We start from the raw sequence: 26,661 nt of genomic DNA on the forward strand, positions 1-26,661 counted from the left end.
ATTTTTCAGGGAATGCCGGAATTGAGGGAAATTTTCAAAAAAGTTGACACCAATCTAGATGATCTACATACTGCTAGAGACAAATTCAGAGAAGTCATTAACCAGATGTTAGAAATCATGCAATATGCCATGGATATTATCTATAACATAAACAAAAGAGAATATGCATTTGCACTAGAGGAACTGAACAACTATAAGAGAAATAGAAAATAAGCACCATCTACATCATCTAAACCCACTTCACAGTATGAAAAACTGATGTACTTATTTCTTTTATAATAAAAGTATTTTCTCTATGTTCAACTTTATCTTGATTTTAATGTTACTCGTTAATTGATTGAAAACTGTTCCTTTAATTGACGCATTGCATTTACTGTTTAATGAATCTACTAAAAATTCTCCATCTTGACATGTTGGTTTTGATTTAATTCTTCCATCTTCACACATTTGATGAGTATTAATAATAATTATATAAGTACATTACATAGGCATTCCAAAAATCCAACCATTTTAAATAAGAACGTATAAAGATGGAAGTTAGTCTCTCCATATTCTGTTTTGTAGTTCTACAATTATTAACCCAGAAATTAATTGAGTTATCATATTCTCAACTGTAAAACAAACAAAGTCTTTGAATGAACTATGTGAATAGACGTTTATTTTCAAACATTGGCTGAGGATTACTGATTTTAAAGAAATATATGAATCCTATACTGTGAGATAAAAATTTACCAGTCAATGTTAAACTTGAAAATGAATATAACTTACAGAAATTGCAAAAACTCAATATAAATTTTAAGTTTAAATAATTGATATTGATAATATTAATTAATATTAATAATTATAAAGATACAATTATTAATTTTATCTTAACACAACTCTGTACATATATATAATTTATATTTACTCTAAAACTTATAAAATGTAATGATTATTATCTCTTAATTTAATAACACTTTATTATGTTAAAGTAAATTTGTTTACAACCTATTTTAAAAACATTAAACAAACATACTCGTACAATACACGAACCCCATGTCTAGTTATAGATATAAGTTTAGATAATAATGAAGTTCTTAAAACAAGTTAAAACTACATTTTGTAAGCAGTAATATTACCGGTCTTTGGGTGGACTCTAATTTAACATAGATTACCTATCAAATATCAATAATGTTACTAACATATTATGTACCCAAACCCTTATTCTAAACTTATAAACTCTTTCTATTTCACATAAAAAAGCACACAGCAAAACATTAATTTATTGAAAAAAAATCTTCCAAGAACAATTACCAAAGATATTGTGGAAGAAGGGTTGATGTATCCATGGTCTAATTCAGTGCTAAGCTATACAAAAAGAGGGCTGAAAAGTTTCAGTTCATTACAATCTACATTCTACACAACATACAAATTATAAACTGCAGTAAATCAAGGTTTCCAAAATTCCATCAAAATCCACGAACATGTTTAGTGGGGATGGGAAATACATTAGAAGAAAAGACATGTTAAGATGCAGAGAGTGGGATAGGCTTTACAGCGCTTTGAATTCGTCGAAATGCTGTTCTCACTCTTTCCTTGAGGCCTTCATTTTCACTCTCAACATCTCCACCCTGTATATCAAGATGTGCCACATTCCCATCAACGCCTATCACGAGCTTTCCATTCTCTCCTAATTTCACATCTCCAAAGAGTGAGACAAGCAGTGCATAAATAACCTTTTCCGCTTTCTTCCCACTTTCTTCCTCAGATTTCACAGCTTCGGATTCAATGACTACCTTAGGGATCTCTCGACTGATATTTAGAACGAGTGCCACAATAGAATCTGATACCATGTCACTTATAGGATCTGAAGTCCAATGCATTGAAAGATGCTTCTCTGAGTCTTGCTTCAGAGTTACTCGATCATGCACTCGCAATGTGGGAACCCCAGACTCCTCATCTGTTGATGACTCGACACTCTCATATATCTGTTCAAGTCGAAACTTTACCACACCTAAGGCACCAGAGTATGGGATAGTAATCCTTTGAGTAATATTTGCTGTGGATAGCTGTGAGAAGATGTGGAGATCATCAGGAGCCATTATCTGATAAGTGAAACCTTTCTTTACAAGTATACCACTGACCGTCTCACCAACTTCTGGGGTTTTCTCGGCCAGCCTTCCAATGGTTTTGGCCATCTTTTCCGAATTAAAATACATTTCAACAGACTGACAATTCCTTGGGGTGATAATTTTGGTGTTGCAATCCGCAAACTCAGTCAGAAGCTTCATTTTGAGCCTTCCCATTTCATGCGATTCACCATGAACAAGAATTATGTTAGGAGGCATGAGTTCTTTCAAAAATGTACTTCGAGCATTTCTATGCTTTGTGAATGTTAATACCTTGTAAATATGAGAAATGGGTTGTTGGATTGGCAAGGTAGTTGAGATGGTTTGAAGGGGTGTTATGAAACCCTTTTTAGAAGTGTTTTTATTGACAGGTTATTATGGCTTTGTGAAGGGTTTTTCCCCATTTGGATGGTTAGGAAAAGTTTTGATTCATGGCTATGATAGAGTTTAGTGCACATGAGTTGTTTGATGAATGTCTAATAGAGAATTGAGTGTGAGTAATGACCTTAATTCTGCAACATTGCATGTTGGCATTTCACAAGTGCATTAGTAGAGATGAATCATCCATGTGCATTGTTATATGCATTGACAAGTGACCTAGAAAGAGTAGGAAATTTGTGTTTAGAAATACCCTATGAGTAGAGAGCTTAGTGGGTAAAAACTCTAAGGGTAGAGAGCATTGAAAAATGCTACAATAGAATAGTTAGAAGAGTGGTATAGTTGGGATGATGCTTTGTGATCATCACCCGACCGTATGGGAATCGGATTGATGCTTTGGAACATCATCCGAATAGCCCTTAGAGATGGGTTATGCTTTGTGATCGTCACCCAATGAGTAATAGAAATGGGTAGATGCTTTGTGACCACTACCCGATTAGTTAAGAGATATGTAGGTTGATGCTTTGTGATCATCATCCAATGGCGATAGAAGCGGGTTGATGCTTGTGATCATCACCCGATAGTGACTAGAGACGGGTAAATGCTTGGTGTCGTTACCCAAATTCATGAGGAACGGGTAGGTGCTAGTGATCTCCACCCGATAGTTAGGAGGACCGAGTTGGTGCTTTGTGATCCTCACTCGTAGTCCTAAGAACGGGTTGGTACTGTGTGGAATTCCACCCGATAGCCATAGAGAATGAGATGGTGCTGTGTGAATGCCATTCGGCCGTACCTCCGTAAGATGAGGCCATGATGTTATAGAAACAGAAAATAAAACGAAAATAGAAACAGAAATAGAAACAGAATTAGAAAAGGAAAGAATTAGAGTCACACACGGGACAGACAGTTAGAAGGTTTTACTTACTGAGCATTATTGTGTCTCACCCCGTTATTTTCCTTTGTATGCGGTTCTAGGTGTTGTGCGTTGAGGGGCGTCGGCGCGCGAGGAGAATAGCTACACTGTTCCCCTATTTTGTCTTTTGAAATGCACTTTTGTAAACAGTAACTTTTGTGTATAAAAGACATGTGAATTGTAATGAAAGAAACTTTTTGGGCCAAATTTTCCATTGTTAATTGCATGCAGTACTAGTTTTCAGTAGGTGTTACAATTAAATTACCCAAGACCACAACCGGACTTGGCCACCATTGTTGATTGCCAACCATCGTCATCAGAACGTGCACGATCGGCCATATCTGGTTGGTTGTGCGTCGATCTGGTAGAATTCACCAAATCCATGGCCTTTTCGGCTAGATCCATGGATCTAGCATTTATCTGGTTGTCGAAAACTTACTAGACGTGTGCATTTTGGCCATATGCACGATCGTGTGCCATTTTGGCGACTATCGACTGTGGCCGACGGCCAAAAATCGTCTTGTGTACCTAGGGGTTTTTGGCCAATTTTTTAAGTTTTATTATAGCTGGGGTGTTTTAGCTTAATTCTCAAATGTAGGGGGTTAAAAAAATAATCCAAATAATATAATAATATTAAAAAAAAAAAAGGCCAATTCAGTAAAAGGCTTCTCCGACTTTTATTTCTTCCAACCAAACATATCAATATAACTACCAACAAATTTATTTTAGTCTAACCAAACATATTTAATATAACATTCCCATTAATCTTCAAGATAATTTATCTTTTCATTAATATAACATTCCTTGAACCAATGTCCCCATAGAGTTATCGAGGTTTCCGTCATCTGATTAACACACTTTACCCTTGGTCTAGTTAATTATACATCGAACCTAACCACAACATTACTGGCAAGGGATAAATTGTTGTTTCAAATACAAAAAGAGCAAATTTTTATTTAATGATACATCAAAGAAATTACAATTAACTCTACATAATTTGTTGTAAACGAGGCCATTTAGAGAAACTAAACTGATTGGATTTATTGTTATTTTGACCAAATCTCATCGGAATCAATTGAATAGATAATATAATTATTCATTAGGAAATTATATTATTTAGCCCTATTTAGGGTGTGAATCGAAAACTAGCCCAAAAGTAGAAAGTATCTCAAAAAATAGTCTAACCCAATTTTTGTAATTTTTAAGGATAAAATTGCTCCCATTCATAAAGTTGAAGGTAAAAAATGATTGATACCCACCAATAGGACTTACAGGGGATACTGTAAATCGATAAGGGGGATCGAGCATCGATAGGACTTAAGGGTGTTAGACTATTTGTGAGTGATTTTCCACTTGAGCTAGTTTTCAATTCACATCCTAATTAGGGCTAAATAATATATTTCCTATTAATTATTTTATTATTGGCAAGTTTGGAAGTTGTAGATATATTCTTAAACTTGGAAGTGATGGATGAATATAAACTACAACATTTTTTGCAATTATTTCAGAAATATATTATCCGAGGAACTAGTTTCCCCTTAAAAAGATTAGGATTGCCTTGCCTAAAACATTTGGGTAATTTATATAAGTCTAGATAATTAAAGTTTTTAATACAAGTAAAAACTTGTTAGGATGGGGTAACTTACCGGTCTTTGGGTGGATCACGATATACAGCAAGATTCCAATTTCATATGAATTTACTAACCAATTTACATTCAAAATACTAATCCAACATAGATTGACTATTGTAATACCCACATTCAGAAATATGGTAGAGATATTTTATGTCATAGTGAATATATTTAACTAGTTTTAAGAGGAATTCCATAAAGTTTCAATAGGGGCAAAATGGTCATTTCACATAGAATCACGTGTTCAAGTGAAAAGTGAGTATGATAAATATAATGTGTAAGTGTGTAGCCATGGAATAGAGTGGTAGAAAGTCATGGACATACATGTGATGTGATGCCGAGATAAATACGTGTTTGTAAAATAATCAGAAATTAAGAATAAGGGTAACATGGTCTTTTCACTCACAACTAGATAAAAAAGTGGGGAGTAAAAATGACCAGAAATGTGTTAAATCCATTGAAAGTGAGAGTATATTGGTAAATGCACGTATGGCATAATTGGAATTATCATAAAAGTGCAAGGGTAAAATGGGAATATAAATATATTTATTTAGTTATAAGGTGTCAATAATTAAACCCTAGCGATTCCACCCTTGTACACGCCACCCCTCATCCAATTTCTCTCAAATTTCTTCACCAAATTTCAAAGAGAATTCATAGGATTAGCTTAAATTTTATAGATTTTCAATCCTAAAGCATCCAAGGTCCAAGAGGAATAAATTTTAGCAAAAGGAGGTTATATCATTAGTGTTTCACAAATTCAAGATATTAGATTGTAGTGGTTGGGAGACGTCAAGCTAGCGAGAGGATTTGTAATAATTCTTTCTAGCTAGTATACTTTAGGAAATATTATGAAGTCACTAAATATATCAAGAAATATATTGTATTCAAGTACAAAATAGTGGCTCAAAAATTTTCTTTACTTTTTATACTAAATTCCTTACAACAACAAAAGTATCATATACATACTCTCAAAATATGGTGGACAGTAGTGCCATTCCCCTTTGCTTCTCGACGTTCCATCCGACCGCTTCTCACCTATTCCTGCAAAAACTGAGAAATCCACGAGTGGCACTAATTGCTCAATAAGTAAATCCGCTATGACCCCCTTCTATCTCGTTGCTCACATTCTGAATTTCTTTCCTTACATTACACTTTTCTATTCTTCTCGATTCTCTCTTTGTTCTTTCTTATGTCTAGTTCTCTCTGTTCTTTCTCTTTTCTATCACTTTTCACTACTCATGATAGTAGGCATGTATCATGCATAGGTATGATGCAAATGCACAATGTATAGGATGTGCTTTTTTCTTTCTGCTTTTCTATTTCTTATTCTGTTTTTCTTTCTTTTTTGTGTTCTTTCTATTCTTTCTTTCTTTCTTTTCTTCTTATTTTTTTCTTTCTTTCTTCTTATCTTTCCTGATCGGACTCAATTGGGCATGGATTTAGAACCTTGGCCTTGTGAGTGAGTATAGTCCTCATCTATATGCATTTCTTACGGACTGTACAAATTTTTCTTCTTCTTCTTAGGCCGTTCACTAAGCGGCGTGCATGTAGATATTTCTTCGGATACAGTCCTCATCCACATGTACTCTTACGGACTGTACCAATTCTTCTTTTTATTCTTAGGCCGCTCACTGAAGGAGGCGTGCATGTGGAATATTCTTCTTCTTGTCACTCACAGGTTCCCTATCGCAACAACCTTATTTTCTTTTATCTTTCTTTTAGAAATTAGTATTCAATTTCTTTTCTTTTCTTTAGTAATTTTCTTTCTTTCTTTGTTCTTTAGTGTGCTTATATGCATGTATGCATGTAAATGACTTTTTCTTATTGTTCTTTCTCAATTCAAATGTTAAATGCAAGAATGCAATATGGCATGTAAACATGTCATTCTCTACTTTCTCAACCATCTACAAGCTCATATCAAAATATAAATCAACATACTCATACATGTACTTCTCTATGAAATTTCATCAAACACTTTGTGTGCACAAATAACATTAAAGTGATTACACTTCCATAACAATCTCTAACCACCAAAATTTTGGAGCAAAGCTCCCTAAAAATAACTTAAAACGTGGCCAAGAAAATACAATCCATAACTCTACTCAAATTCTTGCTTATCTCATCCAAACTTCCATCAATTTCTATAACCACAATCATCACTCCACATAGTGTAATTCTAACCATGAATTATCACCAATTCCATCAATTCTCATACTACAAGCTATAATACAATAAGAAATTCTCTACTCAAGTATTGCTCAAACCATGACTAGGATTGGATTTACTTATCCTGAGTTTGGGTAGTTCCACACTAGAATCTCTCTCTTTGGTAGACTTCCTCTTCTTCTTAAACCCTAAGCATATAAACTTAAGAATTCAATACTTTAAAAATTAATCTCACATCTTATTGCTAGAATTCTTACCTTTGGATGCTTAGGATTGATATCTACCAGATCCAACAAAAAATCCTCTAAATTCCTGGAAATTTGATGAAGAAATTGAGGGATTTAGGGATGAAAGTGGCATGTGAGGGAGTAGAGAATGATAGGGTTTTCATTCTTGAACCCTTAATGTCTCATTTATTACTTATACTTTCCCATTTTGCCCTTACACTTTTATGAAATTCCATCTTTCCCTTTAATCAATTACAAAAATACCCTCTCTCCATTGCATTCTCCATGAAATTCTACTACTTTTCCTCCCTACATTTTCAACTAATTATGGGTAGAATGACCATTTTGCCCTTAAGGAAATTTTCTAGAATTTTCTCAAAAACTCCAACAAATCTTTGCCCCGACGAAACATTCCAGAGTATACGTTGCCCGGCAAAATTATTTCCTTGCTACGGCAAAGCTTACAATTCTAAGAACACGATTTGGGCAGTGTGTACAATGTTGGACGACAAAACTCCTTTGCCGCGACGAAGTTTGCAAATTCTAATTTCTCAATCTTTTACCTTGAAATAAGCAAAACTAAGGGCATTAAATAAATAAGTTACGTACCTGAATGTGGACATTACAAGATTACACACACTGTCTCAGTGAAGAGTTTTAATGTAGATTTATATATGTGGAAATAATCTGTATAATAGTATATTATAACTAGATTAAGAACAAAAATTTTAGATGAACACTTTTTTTTAAGCTAAAATTCTCTAATTCTCTCTATAAGATACTCATTGAATACTTGCCTAGATATTACTTCTATCACTAATTGTTCTAGCAATAATGCCCTCATTTTTATTGCATTCTCCATGAAATTCTATCTCTTTTCACTCCCCAATTTTTCAACTAATTTTGAGTGAAAAGACCATTTTAGCCCTAATGAAAGTGTAAGAGATTTTCTTCACATTTTTCTCAAAATAACTTTAACAAAATTCAACTAAGGGTATAAGAACATAAATTCAACTAAGGGTATAAGAACATAAATTAAATTATATACCTCCATGTGGGCGTTACATGTGCGGTGAGGGAGTAGCCAGCCATTGGTGGTGCAAACGGGTGGGGTGATGGGGTTTTATTAATTGACCATCCTATCCTTATTTATAACGGACTTTTGACCATCATGCCCTTCTTCACAATGAAATTTACTAACGGAATTGTGCTTTGGGTAATAAAGTTGTATTTTGAAATGTTTTAGGTGGGAAAGGTCATTAGGCCATTATTTGGGTGGAAAAATGTCAATTTACTCACCAAACAATTCCCATTAACAAAAATGTGCTTATTAAATGCTCAAGTCTCTATGATTATATTCCCACAATTATTGCATATTGTTGTTAACACTCTAATTTTAATTCTCATATGATGAGGTTCAATTAAATATATGATTTAGCTTTACTGAATATCTTTAATAAAATTATAACAAATTTTAAGAGAATTTATGTCAATTTTAGAATTTCTAAAAAAAAGTTTTGGTAAATTTTATAATTAATGGGATTTCTCAAAAGAAGTCAATTCAATTTTCCAACATCTAATTACAAATAAATGGGTGAACATGAGATATAACTTGTAAATAAGTATTATTAATTAATATTTTGAATATATTACATTGTAAATACTAGATAGCTCTTCTATTGTTAGTCACAAAAGTGAATCAAAAGGATGATACGCGAAATCTTAAAATTTTGGGTGATAACAAAAATTCAATCCATTTTCGAGATGTACATGAGTAATCTGATACATCCCAAATTATATCCCAAAAAATTCACATCCCTACAAATGCGGTTTACATCTCGACATCATATATGATTACACATCACTTGGGATGAGAACTTGGAATAATTTTTAGATGAGTAGTATTATTGAAAGCACATGGGAGTAGATTATAAAATTTATTAAAAAAACCTTTTAGAAATTATGAAAATATTTGAAGCATGTCCTAGATTCTATCAAAATTTTAAAAACCCCACGTAAAATTTCTTGGCTTGATTACATAAATGAGTTAATTACATTTTCCCTTCTAATGTCCTCCCTCAAGCATCTAAAATCAGATTTACCTCATAGGGTGAGGTTGGGGGTAATCCCCCCTCTAGTAATGTTATCTTATATTATTGACATTACTATGTTCAGTTGTCAAGTAATAAAAGATTCTGGTAACTCTCTAATGCCAATAGTAATTATTGTAGGTTATATAGGTGGTAATCTGAATACCACCATTTTCTTAGGTATTCTAAGATTACTTGGTAATCTTAAATTTGTTACAGTTTTACCCCTAATAATTTTTTTGGATAATAATGCCCTTGTTCAGGAAATAATAAACAAGAATATTCATGGACTATTTTATCCTTATAAATAAGATTTTTAAGACATTATTACCCTTGTACTTCCATTAATGTAACGCCCCACTTGAGGTACGTTGTTATTGTTTCCTCTTTCGCCCTTAATCGAGTTGGTTGTTGTTATATTTGTTTGTTTGAGTGTTATTTGATTGTTGCCCTGAATTTTGGTTGAAAATAGAAGAATTTGAGTGTACCAAGCTTCGCCGGGGCGAAGAAGAATCTTCGCCGCGGCGAAGATGGGTTGAACCAAGGGTGAAACTCTCTGGACAGTTTCGCCGCGGCGACAAAGGTTTCTTCGCCGCGGCGACAGGCCGAATAAAATGTTGGTTGAGTTTTAGACATTTTCTTCCCTAAGGACAATTTGACCTTTCTACCCCTTTTTAGCAGGAAAAGTGGGGAGTTAATTGTAAGGATTTTTCATGGAGAATGTGTTGACATGGGGGTGAGTTTGTAATGAACCAAAGGATATAGATGGAATTCCCAAAGAAGAGTAAGGGCAATATGGGAATGCTTTGTTATACATTTCATTAAAAGGGATTAGAATTAACAAAACCCCTCATTTCTTCTCCTCAAACGCAGCACTCCATTCTTCTTCCTCTCAACTTCTCTTCTCTCTTGATCAAGGTTTTCCAAGGGATTTTGAAGTGATTTGGGGGTATAAAAAGCAACCTAAGGCTTTCTAAGGTAAGAATCTCTACTTAAGTTGTGTGATTTGGGAGTTTTAACCCATATTGAAATTTGAGGGTTTTCATTCTTTTGGTTAAGAGTAGAGAGAATAGTCAAGAAACCAAGTGGAAAGAGGATTTGGTGAAGTCTCTCCATAGCAAGTAAGTAAAACCCAACCCAAGTTGAGATTTATGAAATTTCTTGATTAGGGTTTTAATAGAAATGATGTATGTATGTGAAATACATGTGATATGCCATGTATGGATGTATGAATAGAGATTTCTATGCTTTGTGAATGTTAATACCTTGTAAATATGAGAAATGGGTTGTTGGATTGGCAAGGTAGTTGAGATGGATTTGAAGGGGTGTTATGAAACCCTTTTTGGAAGTGTTTTATTTGACAGGTTATTATGGCTTTGTGAAGGGGTTTTTCCCCATTTTGGATGGTTAGGAAAAGTTTTAGATTCATGGCTATGATAGAGTTTTATAGTGCACATGAGTTGTTTGATGAAATGCCTAATAGAGAATTGAGTGTGAGTAATGAACCTTAATTCTTGCAACATTGCATGTTGGCATTTCACAAGTGCATTAGTAGAGATGAATCATCCATGTGCATTGTTATATGCATTGACAAGTGACCTAAGAAAGAGTAGGAAACTTTGTGTATAGAAATACCCTATGAGTAGAGAGCTTAGTGGGTAAAATTACTCTAAGGGTAGAGAGCATTGAAAAATGCTACAATAGAATGAGTTAGAAGAGTAGTATAGTTGGGATGATGCTTTGTGATCATCACCCGACCGTTATGGGAATCGGATTGATGCTTTGTGATCATCATCCGAATAGCCTTGGAGAGATGGGTCGATGCTTAGTGATCGTCACCCAATGAGTAATAGGAATGGGTAGATGCTTTGTGACCACTACCCGATTAGTTAAGAGATATGTAGGTTGATGCTTTGTGATCATCATCCAACGGCTAGTAGAAGCGGGTTGATGCTTTGTGATCATCACCCGATAGTGACTAGAGACGGGTAAATGCTTGGTGATCATTACCCAAAATTCATGAGGAACGGGTAGGTGCTAGGTGATCTCCACCCGATAGTTAGGAGGAACCGAGTTGGTGCTTTGTGATCCTCACTCGGTAGTCACTAAGAAAGGGTTGGTACTGTGTGAATTCCACCCGATAGCCATAGAGAGTGAGATGGTGCTGTGTGAACGCCATTCGGCCGTACCTCCGGTAAGATGAGGCCATGATGTTATTAGAAACAGAAATAGAAACAGAATTAGAAAAGGAAAGAATTAAGAGTCACACACGGGGACAGACAGTTAGAGAGTTTTACTTACTGAGCATTATTTGTGCTCACCCCGTTATTTTCCTTTGTGGATGCAGGTTCTAGGTGTTGATGCGGTTGGAGGGGCGTCGGCGCGCGAGGAGAAATAGCTACACTGTTCCCCTATTTTGTCTTTTGAAATGCACTTTTGTAAACAGTAACTTTTGTGTATAAAAGACATGTGAATTGTAATGAAAAGAAACTTTTTGGGCCAAATTTTCCATTGTTAATTGCATGCATTGTACTAGTTTTCAGTAGGTGTTACAATTAAATTACCCAAGACCACAACCGGACTTGGCCACCATTGTTGATTGCCAACCATCGTCATCAGAACGGTGCACGATCGGCCATATCTGGTTGGTTGTGCGTCGATCTGGTAGAATTCAACCAAATCCATGGCCGTTTTCGGCTAGATCCATGGATCTAGCTATTTATCTGGTTGTCGAAAACTTACTAGATCGTGTGCTATTTTGGCCATATGCAGTCGATCGTGTGCCATTTTGGCGACTATCGACTGTGGCCGACGGCCAAAAATCGTCTTGTGTACCTAGGGTGTTTTGGCCAATTTTTTAAGTTTTATTATAGCTGGGGTGTTTTAGCTTAATTCTCAAATGTAGGGGGTTAAAAAAATAATCCAAATAATAATAATAATATTAAAAAAAAAAAAAGGCCAATTCAGTAAAAGGCTTCTCCTAGAACTCTTTTATTTCTTCCAACCAAACATATCAATATAACATACCAACAAATTTATTTTAGTCTAACCAAACATATTTAATATAACATTCCCATTAATCTTCAAGATAATTTATCTTTTCATTAATATAACATTCCTTGAACCAAATGTCCCCATAGAGTTATCGAGGTTTCCGTCATCTGATTAACACACTTTACCCTTGGTCTAGTTAATTATACATCAGAACCCTAACACAACATTACTGGCAAGGGATAAATTGTTGTTTCAAATACAAAAAAGAGCAAATTTTTATTTAATGATACATCAAAGGAAATTACAATTAACTCTACATAATTTGTTGTAAACGAGGCCATTTATGAAAACTAAACTGATTGGATTTATTTGTATTTTGACCAAATCTCATCGGAATCAATTGAATAGATAATATAATTATTCATTAGGAAATTATATTATTTAGCCCTAATTTAGGGTGTGAATCGAAAACTAGCCCAAAAGTAGAAAGTATCTCAAAAAATAGTCTAACCCAATTTTTGTAATTTTTAAGGATAAAATTGCTCCCATTCATAAAGTTGAAGGTAAAAAATGATTGATACCCACCAATAGGACTTACAGGGGATAACTGTAAATCGATAAGGGGGTATCGAGCATCGATAGGACTTAAGGGGTGTTAGACTATTTTGTGAGTGATTTTCCACTTTGAGGCTAGTTTTCAATTCACATCCTAAATTAGGGCTAAATAATATAATTTCCTTATTAATTATTTTTATTATTGGCAAGTTTGGAAGTTGTAGAATATATTCTTAAACTTGGAAGTGATGGATGAATATAAACTACAACATTTGTTGCAATTATTTCAGAAATATATTATCCGAGGAACTAGTTGTCCCCTTAAAAAGATTAGGAAGTTGCCTTGCCTAAAACATTTGGGTAAATTATAGATATAAGTCTAGATAATAATAAAGTTTTTAATACAAGTAAAAACTATGTTAGGAATGTGGTAACATTACCGGTCTTTGGGTGGATTCACGATATACTAGCAAGATTCCAATTTCATATGAATTTACTAACCAATTTACTATTCAAAATACTAATCCAACATAGATTGACTATTGTAATACCCACATTCAGAAATATGGTAGAGATTATTTTATAGTCATAGTGAATATATTTAACTAGTTTTATAGAGGAATTCCATAAAAGTTTCAATAGGGGCAAAATGGTCATTTCACATAGAATCACGTGTTCAAGTGAAAAGTGAGTATGATAAATATAATGTGTTAAGTGTGATAGCCATGAGAATAGAGTGGTAGAAAGGTCATGGACAATACATGTGATGTGATGCCGAGATAAATACGTGTTTGTAAAATAATACAAAGAAATTAAAGAATAAGGGTAACATGGTCTTTTCACTCACAACTAGATAAAAAAGTGGGGAGTAAAAATGACCAAGAATATGTGTTAAATCCATTGAAAGTGAGAGTATATTGGTAAATGCACGTATGGCATAATTGGAATTATCATAAAAGTGCAAGGGTAAAATGGGAATATAAATATATTTATTTAGTTATAAGGTGTCAATAAATTAAACCCTAGCGATTCCATCCCTTGTACACGCCACCCCTCATCCAATTTCTCTCAAATTTCTTCACCAAATTTCAAAGAGAATTCATAGGAATTAGCTTAAATTTTTATAGATTTTCAATCCTAAAGCATCCAAAGGTCCAAGAGGAATAGAATTTTAGCAAAAGGAGGTTATATCATTAGTGTTGCACAAATTCAAGATATTAGATTGTAGTGGTTGGGAGACGTCAAGCTAGCGAGAGGATTTGTAATAATTCTTTCTAGCTAGTATACTTTAGGAAATATAATATGAAGTCACTAAATATATCATAGAAAATATATATGTATTCAAGTACAAAATAGTGGGCTCAAAAATTTTCTTTACTTTTATATACTAAATTCCTTACAACAACAAAAGTATCATATACATACTCTCAAAATATGGTGGACAGTAGTGCCATTCCCCTTTGCTTCTCGACGTTCCATCCGACCGCTTCTCACCTATTTCCTGCAAAAACTGAGAAATCCACGGAGTGAGCACTAATTGCTCAATAAGTAAATCCGCTATGACCCCCTTCTATCTCCGTTGCTCACATTCTGAATTTCTTTCCTTACATTACACTTTTCTATTCTTCTCGATTCTCTCTTTGTTCTTTCTTTATGTCTAGTTCTCTCTGTTCTTTCTCTTTTCTATCACTTTTCACTACTCATGATAGTAGGCATGGTATCATGCATAGGTATGATGCAAATGCACAATGTATAGGATGTGCTTTTTTCTTTCTGCTTTTCTATTTCTTATTCTGTTTTTCTTTCTTTTTTGTGTTTCTTTCTATTCTTTTCTTTTCTTTTCTTTTCTTTCTTATTTTTTTCTTTCTTTCTTTCTTATTCTTTCCTGATCGGACTCAATTGAGGCATGGATTTAGAACCTTGGCCTTGTGAGTGAGTATAGTCCTCATCTATATGCATTTCTTACGGACTGTACAAATTTTTCTTCTTCTTCTTAGGCCGTTCACTAAAGGCGGCGTGCATGTAGATATATTCTTCTGGATACAGTCCTCATCCACATGTACTCTTACGGACTGTACCAATTCTTCTTTTTATTCTTAGGCCGCTCACTGAAGGAGGCGTGCATGTGGGAATATTCTTCTTCTTGTCACTCACAGGTTCCCTATCGCAACAACCTTATTTTCTTTTATCTTTCTTTTAGAAATTAGTATTCAATTTCTTTTCTTTTCTTTAGTAATTTTCTTTCTTTCTTTGTTCTTTAGTGTGCTTATATGCATGTATGCATGTAAATGACTTTTTCTTATTGTTCTTTCTCAATTCAAATGTTAAATGCAAGAATGCAATATGGCATGTAAACATGTCATTCTCTACTTTCTCAACCATCTACAAGCTCATATCAAAATAATAAATCAACATACTCATACATGTACTTCTCTATGAAATTTCATCAAACACTTTGTGTGCACAAATAAAGCATTAAAGTGATTACACTTCCATAACAATCTCTAACCACCAAAATTTTGGAGCAAAGCTCCCTAAAAATAACTTAAAACGTGGCCAAGAAAATACAATCCATAACTCTACTCAAATTCTTGCTTATCTCATCCAAACTTCCATCAATTTCTATAACCACAATCATCACTCCACATAGTGTAATTCTAACCATGAATTATCACCAATTCCATCATCAATTCTCAATACTCAAGCATATAAATACATATAAGAAAATTCTCTACTCAAGTATTGCTCAAACCATGACTAGGATTGGATTTACTTATCCTGAGTTTGGGTAGTTCCACACTAGAATCTCTCTCTTTGGTAGACTTCCTCTTCTTCTTAAACCCTAAGCATATAAACTATAAGAATTCAATACTTTAAAAATTAATCTCACATCTTATTGCTAGAATTCTTACCTTTGGATGCTTAGGATTGAATATCTACCAGATCCAACAAAAAATCCTCTAAATTGCCTTGGAAATTTGATGAAGAAATTGAGGGAATTTAGGGATGAAAGTGGCATGTGAGGGAGTAGAGAATGATAGGGTTTTCATTCTTGAACCCTTAATGTCTCATTTATTACTTATACTTTCCCATTTTGCCCTTACACTTTTTATGAAATTCCATCTTTGCCCTTTAATCAATTACAAAAATACCCTCATCTCCATTGCATTCTCCATGAAATTCTACTACTTTTCACTCCCTACATTTTCAACTAATTATGGGTAGAATGACCATTTTGCCCTTAAGGAAATTTTCTAGAATTTTCTCAAAAACTCCAACAAATTCTTTGCCCCGACGAAACATTCCAGAGTATACGTTGCCGCGGCAAAATTATTTCCTTGCTACGGCAAAGCTTACAATTCTAAGAACACGATTTGGGCAGTGTGTACAATGTTGCGACGACAAAACTCCTTTGCCGCGACGAAGTTTGCAAATTCTAATTTCTCAATCTTTTACCTTGAAATAAGCAAAACTAAGGGCATTAAAAAATAAATAAGTTACGTACCTGAATGTGGACATTACAAGATTACACACACTGTCTCAGTGAAGAGTTTTAATGTAGATTTATATATGTGGAAATAATCTGTATAATAGTATATTATAACTAGATTAAGAACAAAAATTTTAGATGAACACTTTTTTTTAAGCTAACAATTCTCTAGATTCTCTCTATAAGATACTCATTGAATACTTGCCTAGATATTACTTCTATCAATAATGTTACTAGCATATTAATGTACCCAAACCCTTATTCCAAACTTATGAACTCTTTCTACTCCACATAAAGCACACAGCAAAACATTAATTTAAACCCCCCCAAAAAAAAAAAAAAAACTTTTAAGAACAATTAGCAAAGATATTATGGAAGAAGAGTTGATGTATCCATGATCTAATCCAGTGCCAAGCTATACAAAAAGAGGGCTGAAAAGTTTCAGTTCATTACCATCCACATTCTACACAACATACAAATTGTAAACTGCAGTAAATCAAGGTTTCCAAAATTCCATCAAAATCCAGGAACATGTTTAATGGAGATGGGAAATACATTAGAAGAAAAAACATGTTAAGATGCAGAGAGTGGGATAGGTTTCACAGAGCTTTGAATTCGTTGAAACGCTGTTCTCACTCTTTCCTTGAGGCCTTCATTTTCACTCTCAACATCTCCACTCTGTTTATCAAGATGTGCCACATTCCCATCAACGCTTATCATGAGCTTTCCATTCTCTCCTAATTTCACATCTCCAGAGAGTGAGACAAGCAGTGCATGAATAACCTTTTCCGCTTTCTTCCCACTTTCTTCCTTGGATTTCACAGCTTCAGATCCAATGACTACCTTAGGGATCTCTCGACTGATATTTAGAACAAGTGCCACAATAGAATCAGATACCATGTCACTTACAGGATCTGAAGTCCAATGCATTGAAAGATGCTTCTCTGAGTCTTGCTTCAGAGTTACTAAATCATGCACTCGCATTGTAGGAACCCCAGACTCCTCATCTGTTGATGACTTGACACTCTCATATATCTGTTCAAGTTGAAACTTTACAACACCGAAGGCATCAGAGTACGGGATAGTAATCCTTTGAGTAATATTTGCTGCGGATAGCTGTGAGAAGATGTGGAGATCATCAGGAGCCATTATCTGATAAGTGAATCCTTTCTTTACAAGTATACCACTGACTGTCTCACCAACTTCTGGGGTTTTCTCGGCCAGCCTTCCAATGGTTTTGGCCATCTTTTCAGAGTTAAAATACATTTCAACAGACTGACAATTCTTTGGGGTGATAATTTTGGTGTTGCAATCCGCAAACTCAGCCAGAAGCTTCGTTTTGAGCCTCCCCATTTCATGCGATTCACCGTGAACAAGAATTATGTTAGGAGGCATGAGTTCTTTCAAAAATGTACTTGTCTGAGCATAGTCTGCATGGGCAGAGAAGGATATGTACTTGTCTGAGCATAGTCCGCATGGGCCGAGAAGGATATGTAATGGACCTGCATGTTGAGAGGAGCAGTGAGACCATTCATAACAGTGACTTCTATTGGTTCACTAATTATGGATTTTGCCAATGTCCCTTCAACAACATAACCCGGTATGACACAAGCATTTTTCTTATCAGAGCACCATATGTCAAATAATTGTCTTGACAAACCGCTACTAGGGCTGGCCATCACCACCAATGGGCCTACATCATTGAAGTCCTCAATGCTATTTAATGGTGAAATATGCTTAAATTTGAAGGGGTTTGAGTTTGCAAACTGGTTGCGAATCCTCTCATTCATGGAAAGGATATATGTCTGATAAACAGCCATACACTTTTTGGCAAGTGGAGAAGCATAATATATTGGAATATTGTGGAGCTCAGGATGGTTTGACCAATATTCATCAAGGATTAGGAGAAGCTCTTGGGCATGGCCAAGGGCAAATGCTGGAATTAGAACACGACCACCATGAGAAATAGTTGTGTGAATAACATCAGTGAAGCGCTTCTCACGAATGTGCCGTGGTTGATGGAGCTGGACACCATAAGTGGATTCAATTATGCATATATCGGGAGAATTGTGGGAGCTCAGTAGCACGGAGATGGCAATCTTCTTCACGAGAATAATCTCCAATATAGAGGACTCGAACACCTGCAATGTCCACCATAAACATGGAAGCACCAAGGACATAGCCAGCAGTATAGCACCAGAACTTAATGCCATTTACCTCAACAGTTTGATGAAAGTCAAGAACCTGGGGTCAATAAATAAAAATTATTATCACATTCATCGGTTAGATGATTAGACACAATAAAATTATAGGAAATTACAGGTTAAAAAATCGACACCCACTATGAGCAAATTAAAGTTCACAACAGTATTAGATTAGAGGGAAACTTTATAATAACTGAATTTAGATCTAGAGATATGGAAACCAAGTATTTGGGGAAAACAGAAGTCTGCATACCAAACAAATTTAAACATGCAGCAAAGGAAGAACTCACCTCAATTTTATCCATGGAGCGATTAATGTCTTGCTCATCAAACATTATGTCTTCAACTGAAACTTTGCTCACTTTCACATAATCTGTCAAAAGCAGCTTGTATATAGCTTTTGTTGCATGAGTCATAAACACTCTGCCTTTAAATGTGGTCTATAAAAAATTCAATAGCATTAGTTTAACCCTGAAGAAAAATACGAATAATCTTGTATTAATACAGTAAGAATGCGACAAACCTTCTCCAGAAAATAAGGTAGCAATGCAGCATGATCCAGATGAAAGCTGCAAGCAGAGGAGCATAGAGTCATCAGGAGTTACAGGACGATGAAAATTTGAGAGACAAAAAAAAGAGCTACGACAATTTTTATCATCTAAGATGATAGTGAACCCCAGACTCTTACAGCTTAAGCTAAAAAGAAAGGTCAATATTTGATTAATTGAAAGCTCTACTATATTTCTTTAAGCTGACAAACAAATGAGGGAAGAACTGCTGAATAAGATAAATGAAATACTACATAAAACGGGAATATGAAAGGAAAAATGATGTTGGCTAAAGTTAGATTTTTGTAAACCAATTGAACCTAAACCAATGGTTGAAGCATAGATCTATTATTTGGATCAAATTAAGCAGATTACCAAAAGAAGGGAAGAAAAAAAGAGCCAACAATTCCCGCTGCCACCTTTAATTTTTACTCAAAATCTGCTGTCAAAGATTGTTACAGCTTATATAAGCTTTTTTAAAATTTATTACAATCCTAATTTAATTGTCTCATATGCAAAACCATAAACACTAAGCCCAGTTTGACAGGAGACCTACTAAACTTTGCCTAACTTAAATCATAAACACAAACAATTTTATAAACCCTAATTTCAACCCTAAGTAAAGGTTAACTGCTCAAAAATATTGTTTCATCTAGTAAATATTCATAGATTTAATTGCGTCAACAATCCAACATCTGATTATGGATAATTAACATAAGAAAAAGAAAACAAATATATAAAGAAGAACATACTGAGTGATGAGAAGGACGTCTATTGTTGAAGGATCAATCTCATCAAAGTAAGGCAAAGCAGCCATGCCCAAGTAAGCAGGATGAATTCCACAGTCGAACTATCATCAAGGCCAAGTTAAAAACAGGAAAAATTACTTCTACAATCACATTTTAAGAACAAAATTCATAAAAACAAATGACAAAAACTTCAAATCTAAAGCCTTGACATACCAAACTAGTTTTCCCCTTGTAGGACATGTACACACAGGACCGACCCACTTCATTGCCGGCTCCTAAAGGGGTTATAGTAAGCTGATCCCCTACTCTATTTGAGGGAGCATCCCGCCTTTTAAGGGATGGTGGTTCTCCCATTGAAGCCATTCCTTAATTTGAGAAATGCTCAAGCCACACTGCAAGATACATTCAAAAAATTGTTTTTCAGCCACCAACCAAGAAACTACAAAAAATTGAAATGCAGCCCAACAACATTACCAGAAACAAGACACGGTAACATCTAACATCATATTCATAACATGCAACCTCATACTGTAGCATTACCTAATGTGAGCACTCTGCTTTCTTCTTACTAACAATTAATCAATTACATTAATGTCTAAAGGAAAACCATACAAATAATCAATAAAGCATTCTGCAGCGTTTCAGCCTTCAGGTGGCCGTGTCTCAACCTCTGCGTTTCATGTGGATGTGTTAAAACGAGGTGGCCGTAACACCAAAATGCAACTAAAAAAAAAAAAAGAAGCAATCTTTCACCCCTGAACAATAGAAAAAAATACATCTTTCAAAACTATACCTATAAATACCAAATACCCACTTCCCATTTCACACATTATATAAATAATGTCCATGAAAATTGTAGCGGAACAAAATTGAGTTCTTGAAATATTTGACAAATTAAACAAAACCCTCACCCCATATCACACAAAAAGTGAAACCCAGAAAAAAAGAACAAAGAAAAGAGTATGGAAGAAAGGAGTAACTAACCGTGCTCAAAGGTTTTTGATAAAACGGTGAAGAGACGGGGAAAAACCCTAATTTTAACCACTTTTATTTCCCCGCCTATCTTGCAGTTGAGTACTTGAGTTGCAGAGGATGAACTCTTATGGGCGATTGCATTAAAAAGCCCACGGCCATTTGAAATAAGTATGACAAACTTTTACGCAACTTTATAAATATAATTTAATAATATAATTACGTAAGTGAACAAAATTGGTATAATATGAGAAATAGAAGAGATAATAATCTATCCTTTTTATTTTTATTTTCACATATCTAAGCAAATGTAATATAAGAAACTTTTTTTTTTTTTTTTTTTTGGGTATATGAGGGTATCACTCAACTAGTCCCTCAAGGCCCTGAAGTTAACGGTCAGGTAAGTTTCCAATGGTTATCCTTTATTAGTAGTCGTAAGAATTTAAATTTAGGACTTTTTGAGTAATACATCCAAGAGTCTCAAGCGAATCACTAAGCTACCTAGAGGTAGTTAATATAAGTAACTTCACTCTCTTATATATTGCATATTGATAGTCAGTTAAATTAAATTTTTATTGAAGTTTAAGTTGTTCCATATCTTATCATTAGATGGATTGACTTTAATGTTTGTTGATACGAAAATTTGCACCAACTAGAGAGATCTGATTGACCTTAGCATAATCAGAATAAATGTGTGTGTGACTTAATGAAAATCAACAATGCAATGTAAAAGTGCAGTAAAATAAAGAACACAAACATATTTTTTATGTGGTCCGGCAAGTAGAGACTTAAGCCTACGTCTACTGTTCTCTTACTACTTTCAGGGCTTACAAGAAAATGTGCCATAGTTTGAGGGGATATTTAAAAAAAGTATTTAGTAAAGGAAAGAGAAGCAAATCTGGGATTGCAATTAGACTTGGTATGCAATCCCGTGATTTTAGCGATTGAGCGCTAAGATTGCGCTACCATTGATGTTGATCTTATTTCTTTCGAAGTATTAGAGATTGAAGCATATCCTTTGATCTGTCAAACAGCTACCAAGGTTGGTCACTGTGACAAGCTTTAACTAGGTTGAGCTTACCCTAGATCACGCTAATTATGGGTTGAGCCTGTTCTAGGTCACGTTGATTTTGGGTCGGACTACAACTCTGCGAGCTTTTGATATCTATGAGCTTTCTGGCAAAATCGCACACAACATCTGCCCCCTAGTGTTCGAAGGTCGTGTAGAGCTTCAAAGGCTGAAGTTGCTTGATTTGCCGCTTAGACTGAATTCCCTTGTCAATTTAACTCGTACATAGGTCGTTAAGTTTTTTCGAGCTTCATCACATGACCTTAACTTAACCCAATGTGACTGAGACTTAGTTGCTCATGTATTGTTGTCGAATTCAAAATTTGAAATGAAGGACACAAGGGTAATTTCTAAGCTAGCATGTCACATTAAATGTGGTCGGCTTTTGTAGTTACTTTTCATCATGCATGCACTGTTAGAGTTGGCCATGTGCGGAACCAAAGCGATGTGCGTTTGCTACTCGTGGAGTCGAGGCGACGTGCGCCAACGGTTATGATTGCTCGATTCGACAGTTGATTGCCCTCCACAGATTGTCGCCACGTGTAACCATTGGACAGCCAAGATAGCTTGGTGAATGGAAGGTTAAGATTCGTTGCAAATAGATGACTTAGATCGATTCCCGCCATTTTGGCTTCCCGCTTGACACTATAAAACGAGTTGTTTGCCCTCATTTCATCCTCACTTGAAACATTTGAGAGCATTCAGCCATTGTTTCTTCTTTGTTTTTGTTAGAGTATGTGTCCTAGAGCCAATCCATTTTGTAAATGTTTGTAAGTAACTGATCAAATTCGCGTAGTGGAAAAAATCAGAATTTAAAACAAAATCGATCAATTACTTCACCCAAAATCCAGGTATAGATTATAATGTTTACATATATTATAAAATCAGTATAATAACAAATCCATACAAGGATTTATTATACATTACCAATGTTTGGAGGCTCCTTTAAGGCTTTGGTTTCGCTATCGATTCAAGAACAGAATCGCATGAACGTTGATCTACATGAAGATAATCCAAAGAACCAATGGTTGATTTAATAGAACGACGCAATGGCTTCAAGAATCAAAGAACGGAGAATTTTGGTTCACCAAAATTGATGAACACGTTTTACGGTGGCTAGGGGTTTTTGTTTGCTTGTTAAATTTTTAATATAATTGTATATTTGTTTTAATTTTAAGTTGCACTTATATAGTGCAACTAATTAAAACCCTATTCCTTTTAGGAATAACCATGGATTCCATCATTAATCCATCCTCGCAACCAAACAAGCCATATTGGTGTTTAATTAATAATTATTATTATTTATTAAAATCCACAAATATTAATATATTAAAATATTAATTATTCATTTAAATATATGTACACATATATTTAAATATAATCTCACCAATTTTAATTTCAATATTAAAATTGAATACAGGCAACAACCTTTGCAAATTTAATTGCATTGTGAGATTACCAAAATACCCCTTCATCTTAAAAGATGAAAATACCTCTTTCACATATTGATTCTTAAATTATCTTCTAAGTGTGTGACCTATAGGCTCCTTATCATATTGGCAATTAGAAGTATCATGAATAACACAAATTAATTGTCTCACTACAGACAGACCAAGATTGGCCTCTAGCAAGGCATCATGGCCACCCAATAGATTCAGATTAAGAGAAATAACTACCTATCAACGATATGGTTACCGTGCAATCAAATCCTTGTTACCGTGCAATCAAATCCTTTCATCATCTGTTATCTCATCAAGGTTGAGGTACAAAAATAGTGTCATTGTCAGATGTCCTTGATATCTTTGTATTCAGTTACTAGACCAATAATCAAAATAATAAATTGGATTGAGCAACAACTCAATTCCACTGTGGCCACAGATTTAGTGTCATTGCTATTTACTGAATTGCGTAGTGAGATAATTTCTCTCATACTCGGGAGTGATGAATCCTTTGTCGATCCACCATAGTCTTGACACACTTCTTGATGTAGCCAATCACTACGGTTCTGATAGTCCTAAATAGAACTACGTTGGGCCAGTGCCAAACTACACCAATTGATGCACAAGGCGCTCAAGTGATCTTAAGTATAAGGTTCACATGCACCACCATTTGTTAGAGGATTTATTCCATAGACCCTAGGGTTACCATCCATATGGAATCCTCTGGTGGGTCTGTCCAGTGAACTTGCCTATAGTAAGCACACGTGTTGCACTAGGTTGTCACCAAACAACCTTGACAAGTGAGATCAGTCACTGTCTTTCGACAGGGTTGTTCAACACTATGATAGTCTTACCATATTTTTTGTGTCCTTGGTCAGAATAATACCGGGGTACGAATATTTCTAGAATGGCCACCATATGTGATCATAGGGTTCTCACTATTAAGATTTGAAACACTTGATACCCTCGTCACGGCTCTACCACCCTAAGGACATATATCAATACATACAATTATGATTTACACGATATATAAGAAAATGCCTTTTATTGATAAACAAAATTATCACAAAGAGTCAATACTACAATAATTGATTGGCTCTAGGGCACATACTCTAACAATCTTCCACTTGCACTATAGCCAATCATTCATGTATTTAATACCAAATGACTTTAAGTGCTTTTCATGCTTCTACTACGACAAAGGCTTCGTTAGTGGATCGGTGAGATTGTCATCAGTATGTACTTTGCTAATCTGCATGTCTTTCCTATAAACCATTTCTCTAATGGGATGAAATCGCCTGAGTATGTGTCTAGACTTCTAGTGAGACCGTGGTTCCATTGCTTGAGCTATTGCTCCATTTTTGTCACAATAAACATCTGTTGGATTAACAATCTAGAAAGCACACCAAGTTCGATGACGAACTTCTTAATCCAAATCGCTTCCTTGGCCACATCGGATAATGCGATATATTCAATCTCTATTGTAAAGTCTACTATAGTGCTTTGCTTGGAGCTCTTCCAGCTCATTGCACCCCCATTGAACAAAATACAAACCCAGATTGCAAGCGATAATCATCCTTATCTATTTGGAAACTAGCATCACTGTGTCCTCTTATAGTGAGAACATGTCATTAGTCCTTTGCAAGTACTTAACGATGTTCTTGATAGCCATCCAGTGAAGCTCCCTTGGATCTGATTGATATCTACTACAAGTGCTTAATGCATATGAGACATCAATCCAAATACACAACATGACATACATGGTGGACCCAATTGCTGATGCACATGGGATCCTCTTCATGATATCTCTCTCATCGTGTGTTTCATGACACATATCCTTAGAGAGATAGGCACCATGTTGGTAGAGTAGATGCCCCAGAGCCAATCAATTATTGTAGAGTTGACTCTTTGTAATTATGTTCATTAATCAATAAAAGGCATTTTATTCTATATCGCGTAAATCATTATTATTGCAATATGTTTTGATATATGTCCTTAGAATGGTAGAACCATGACGAGGGTATCCAGTGTTTCAAATCTTGATAGTGAAAACCCTATGAGCACATATGGTAGCCATTCTAGAAACGTCTGTAGCCCTAGTATTATTCTGAAGTAAGGGCACAGATAATACAGTAAGGCTATCATAGTGTTGAACGACCCTGTCGAAAGGCAGTGACTGATCTCACTTGTCAAGGTTGTTTGGTGACAACCTGGTGCAACACACGGGTGCTTGCTGTAGGCGGATATACCGCAGCAAGTTCACTGGACTGACCCACCAGAGGATTCCATATGGATGGTAACCCTAGTGTCTGTGGAACAAATCCTCTAACGAATGGTGGTGCATGTGATCCTTAGACTTGAGATCACCGGAGCGCCTTGTGCACCGATTGGTGTAATTTGACACTAGCCTAATGCAGTTCTATTAAGAACTATCAATACAATGGTGATTGGCTACATCAAGGAGTGTATCAAGACTATGGTGGATTGACAGAGGATTCATCACTCTCGGGTACGGGAGAAGTTATCTAACTGAGCAATTCAGTAGATGGCAATGACACTAAAACTGTGGCCACAGTGGGATTGAGTTGTTGCTCTATTCGGTTTATAATACGGGTCATTGGTCTAGAAACTGAATATATAATATCGACAGTAACCAGAGGTTGACATTATTTCTATGCCTTCGTCTCGTCGAGATACAAGATGATGAAAGGATCGAATTGTACGGTAACCATATCATTGACAGGTAGCTACTTTGCTGAATTCGAATCTATCGGGTGACCATGATGCCTTGCTAGGGGCCAATCTTAGTCTGTGTATTAGTGAGACGATTAATTGGTGTTAATCGCAATACTATACACTGCTGGTATGACGAGGAGCCTATGGGTCACACACATAGAAGACAATTTAAAAGCCAATAAGAAAGAAGGACGTTTTCGTCTTTTTGGGCGAAAGGGTATTTTGATAATTTCACAGTGCAATTAAATTTGCTGGGGTCGTAGCCTTTATTTAATTTGCTAGAAAAAATTAAATAAGTGAAATTAGGTTTAAATGTGTGTTCGCACATATTTAATTAAATCATCATTATTGTTAAATGTTAATTAAATATTAATTGATTTTAATTGAGA

General features: G+C 35.1%; 1 protein-coding gene and 1 pseudogene across 1 annotated transcript; both read right to left on the bottom strand.

Annotated features, from left to right (window-relative positions):
• Positions 1-1,505: 1,505 nt before the first annotated feature.
• On the bottom strand, positions 1,506-2,327 carry LOC116128683 (cleavage and polyadenylation specificity factor subunit 3-I-like). The gene has a single exon (XM_031414438.1). The coding sequence runs from the start codon at positions 2,325-2,327 to the stop codon at positions 1,506-1,508; it is 822 nt and encodes a 273-aa protein (XP_031270298.1).
• A 14,624-nt stretch (positions 2,328-16,951) lies between these two features.
• On the bottom strand, positions 16,952-21,159 carry LOC116128696 (annotated as a pseudogene).
• Between the last annotated feature and the right edge of the window lie 5,502 nt (positions 21,160-26,661).

This window comes from Pistacia vera, unplaced genomic scaffold (assembly GCF_008641045.1).
Source record: "Pistacia vera cultivar Batoury unplaced genomic scaffold, PisVer_v2 Contig201, whole genome shotgun sequence".
Classification (NCBI taxonomy): domain Eukaryota; kingdom Viridiplantae; phylum Streptophyta; class Magnoliopsida; order Sapindales; family Anacardiaceae; genus Pistacia; species Pistacia vera.

Coding starts and splice junctions, on each gene's coding strand:
- LOC116128683 (XM_031414438.1), bottom strand. CDS start 2,327: ATGCCTCCTAACATAATTCTTGTTCATGGTGAATCGCATGAAATGGGA.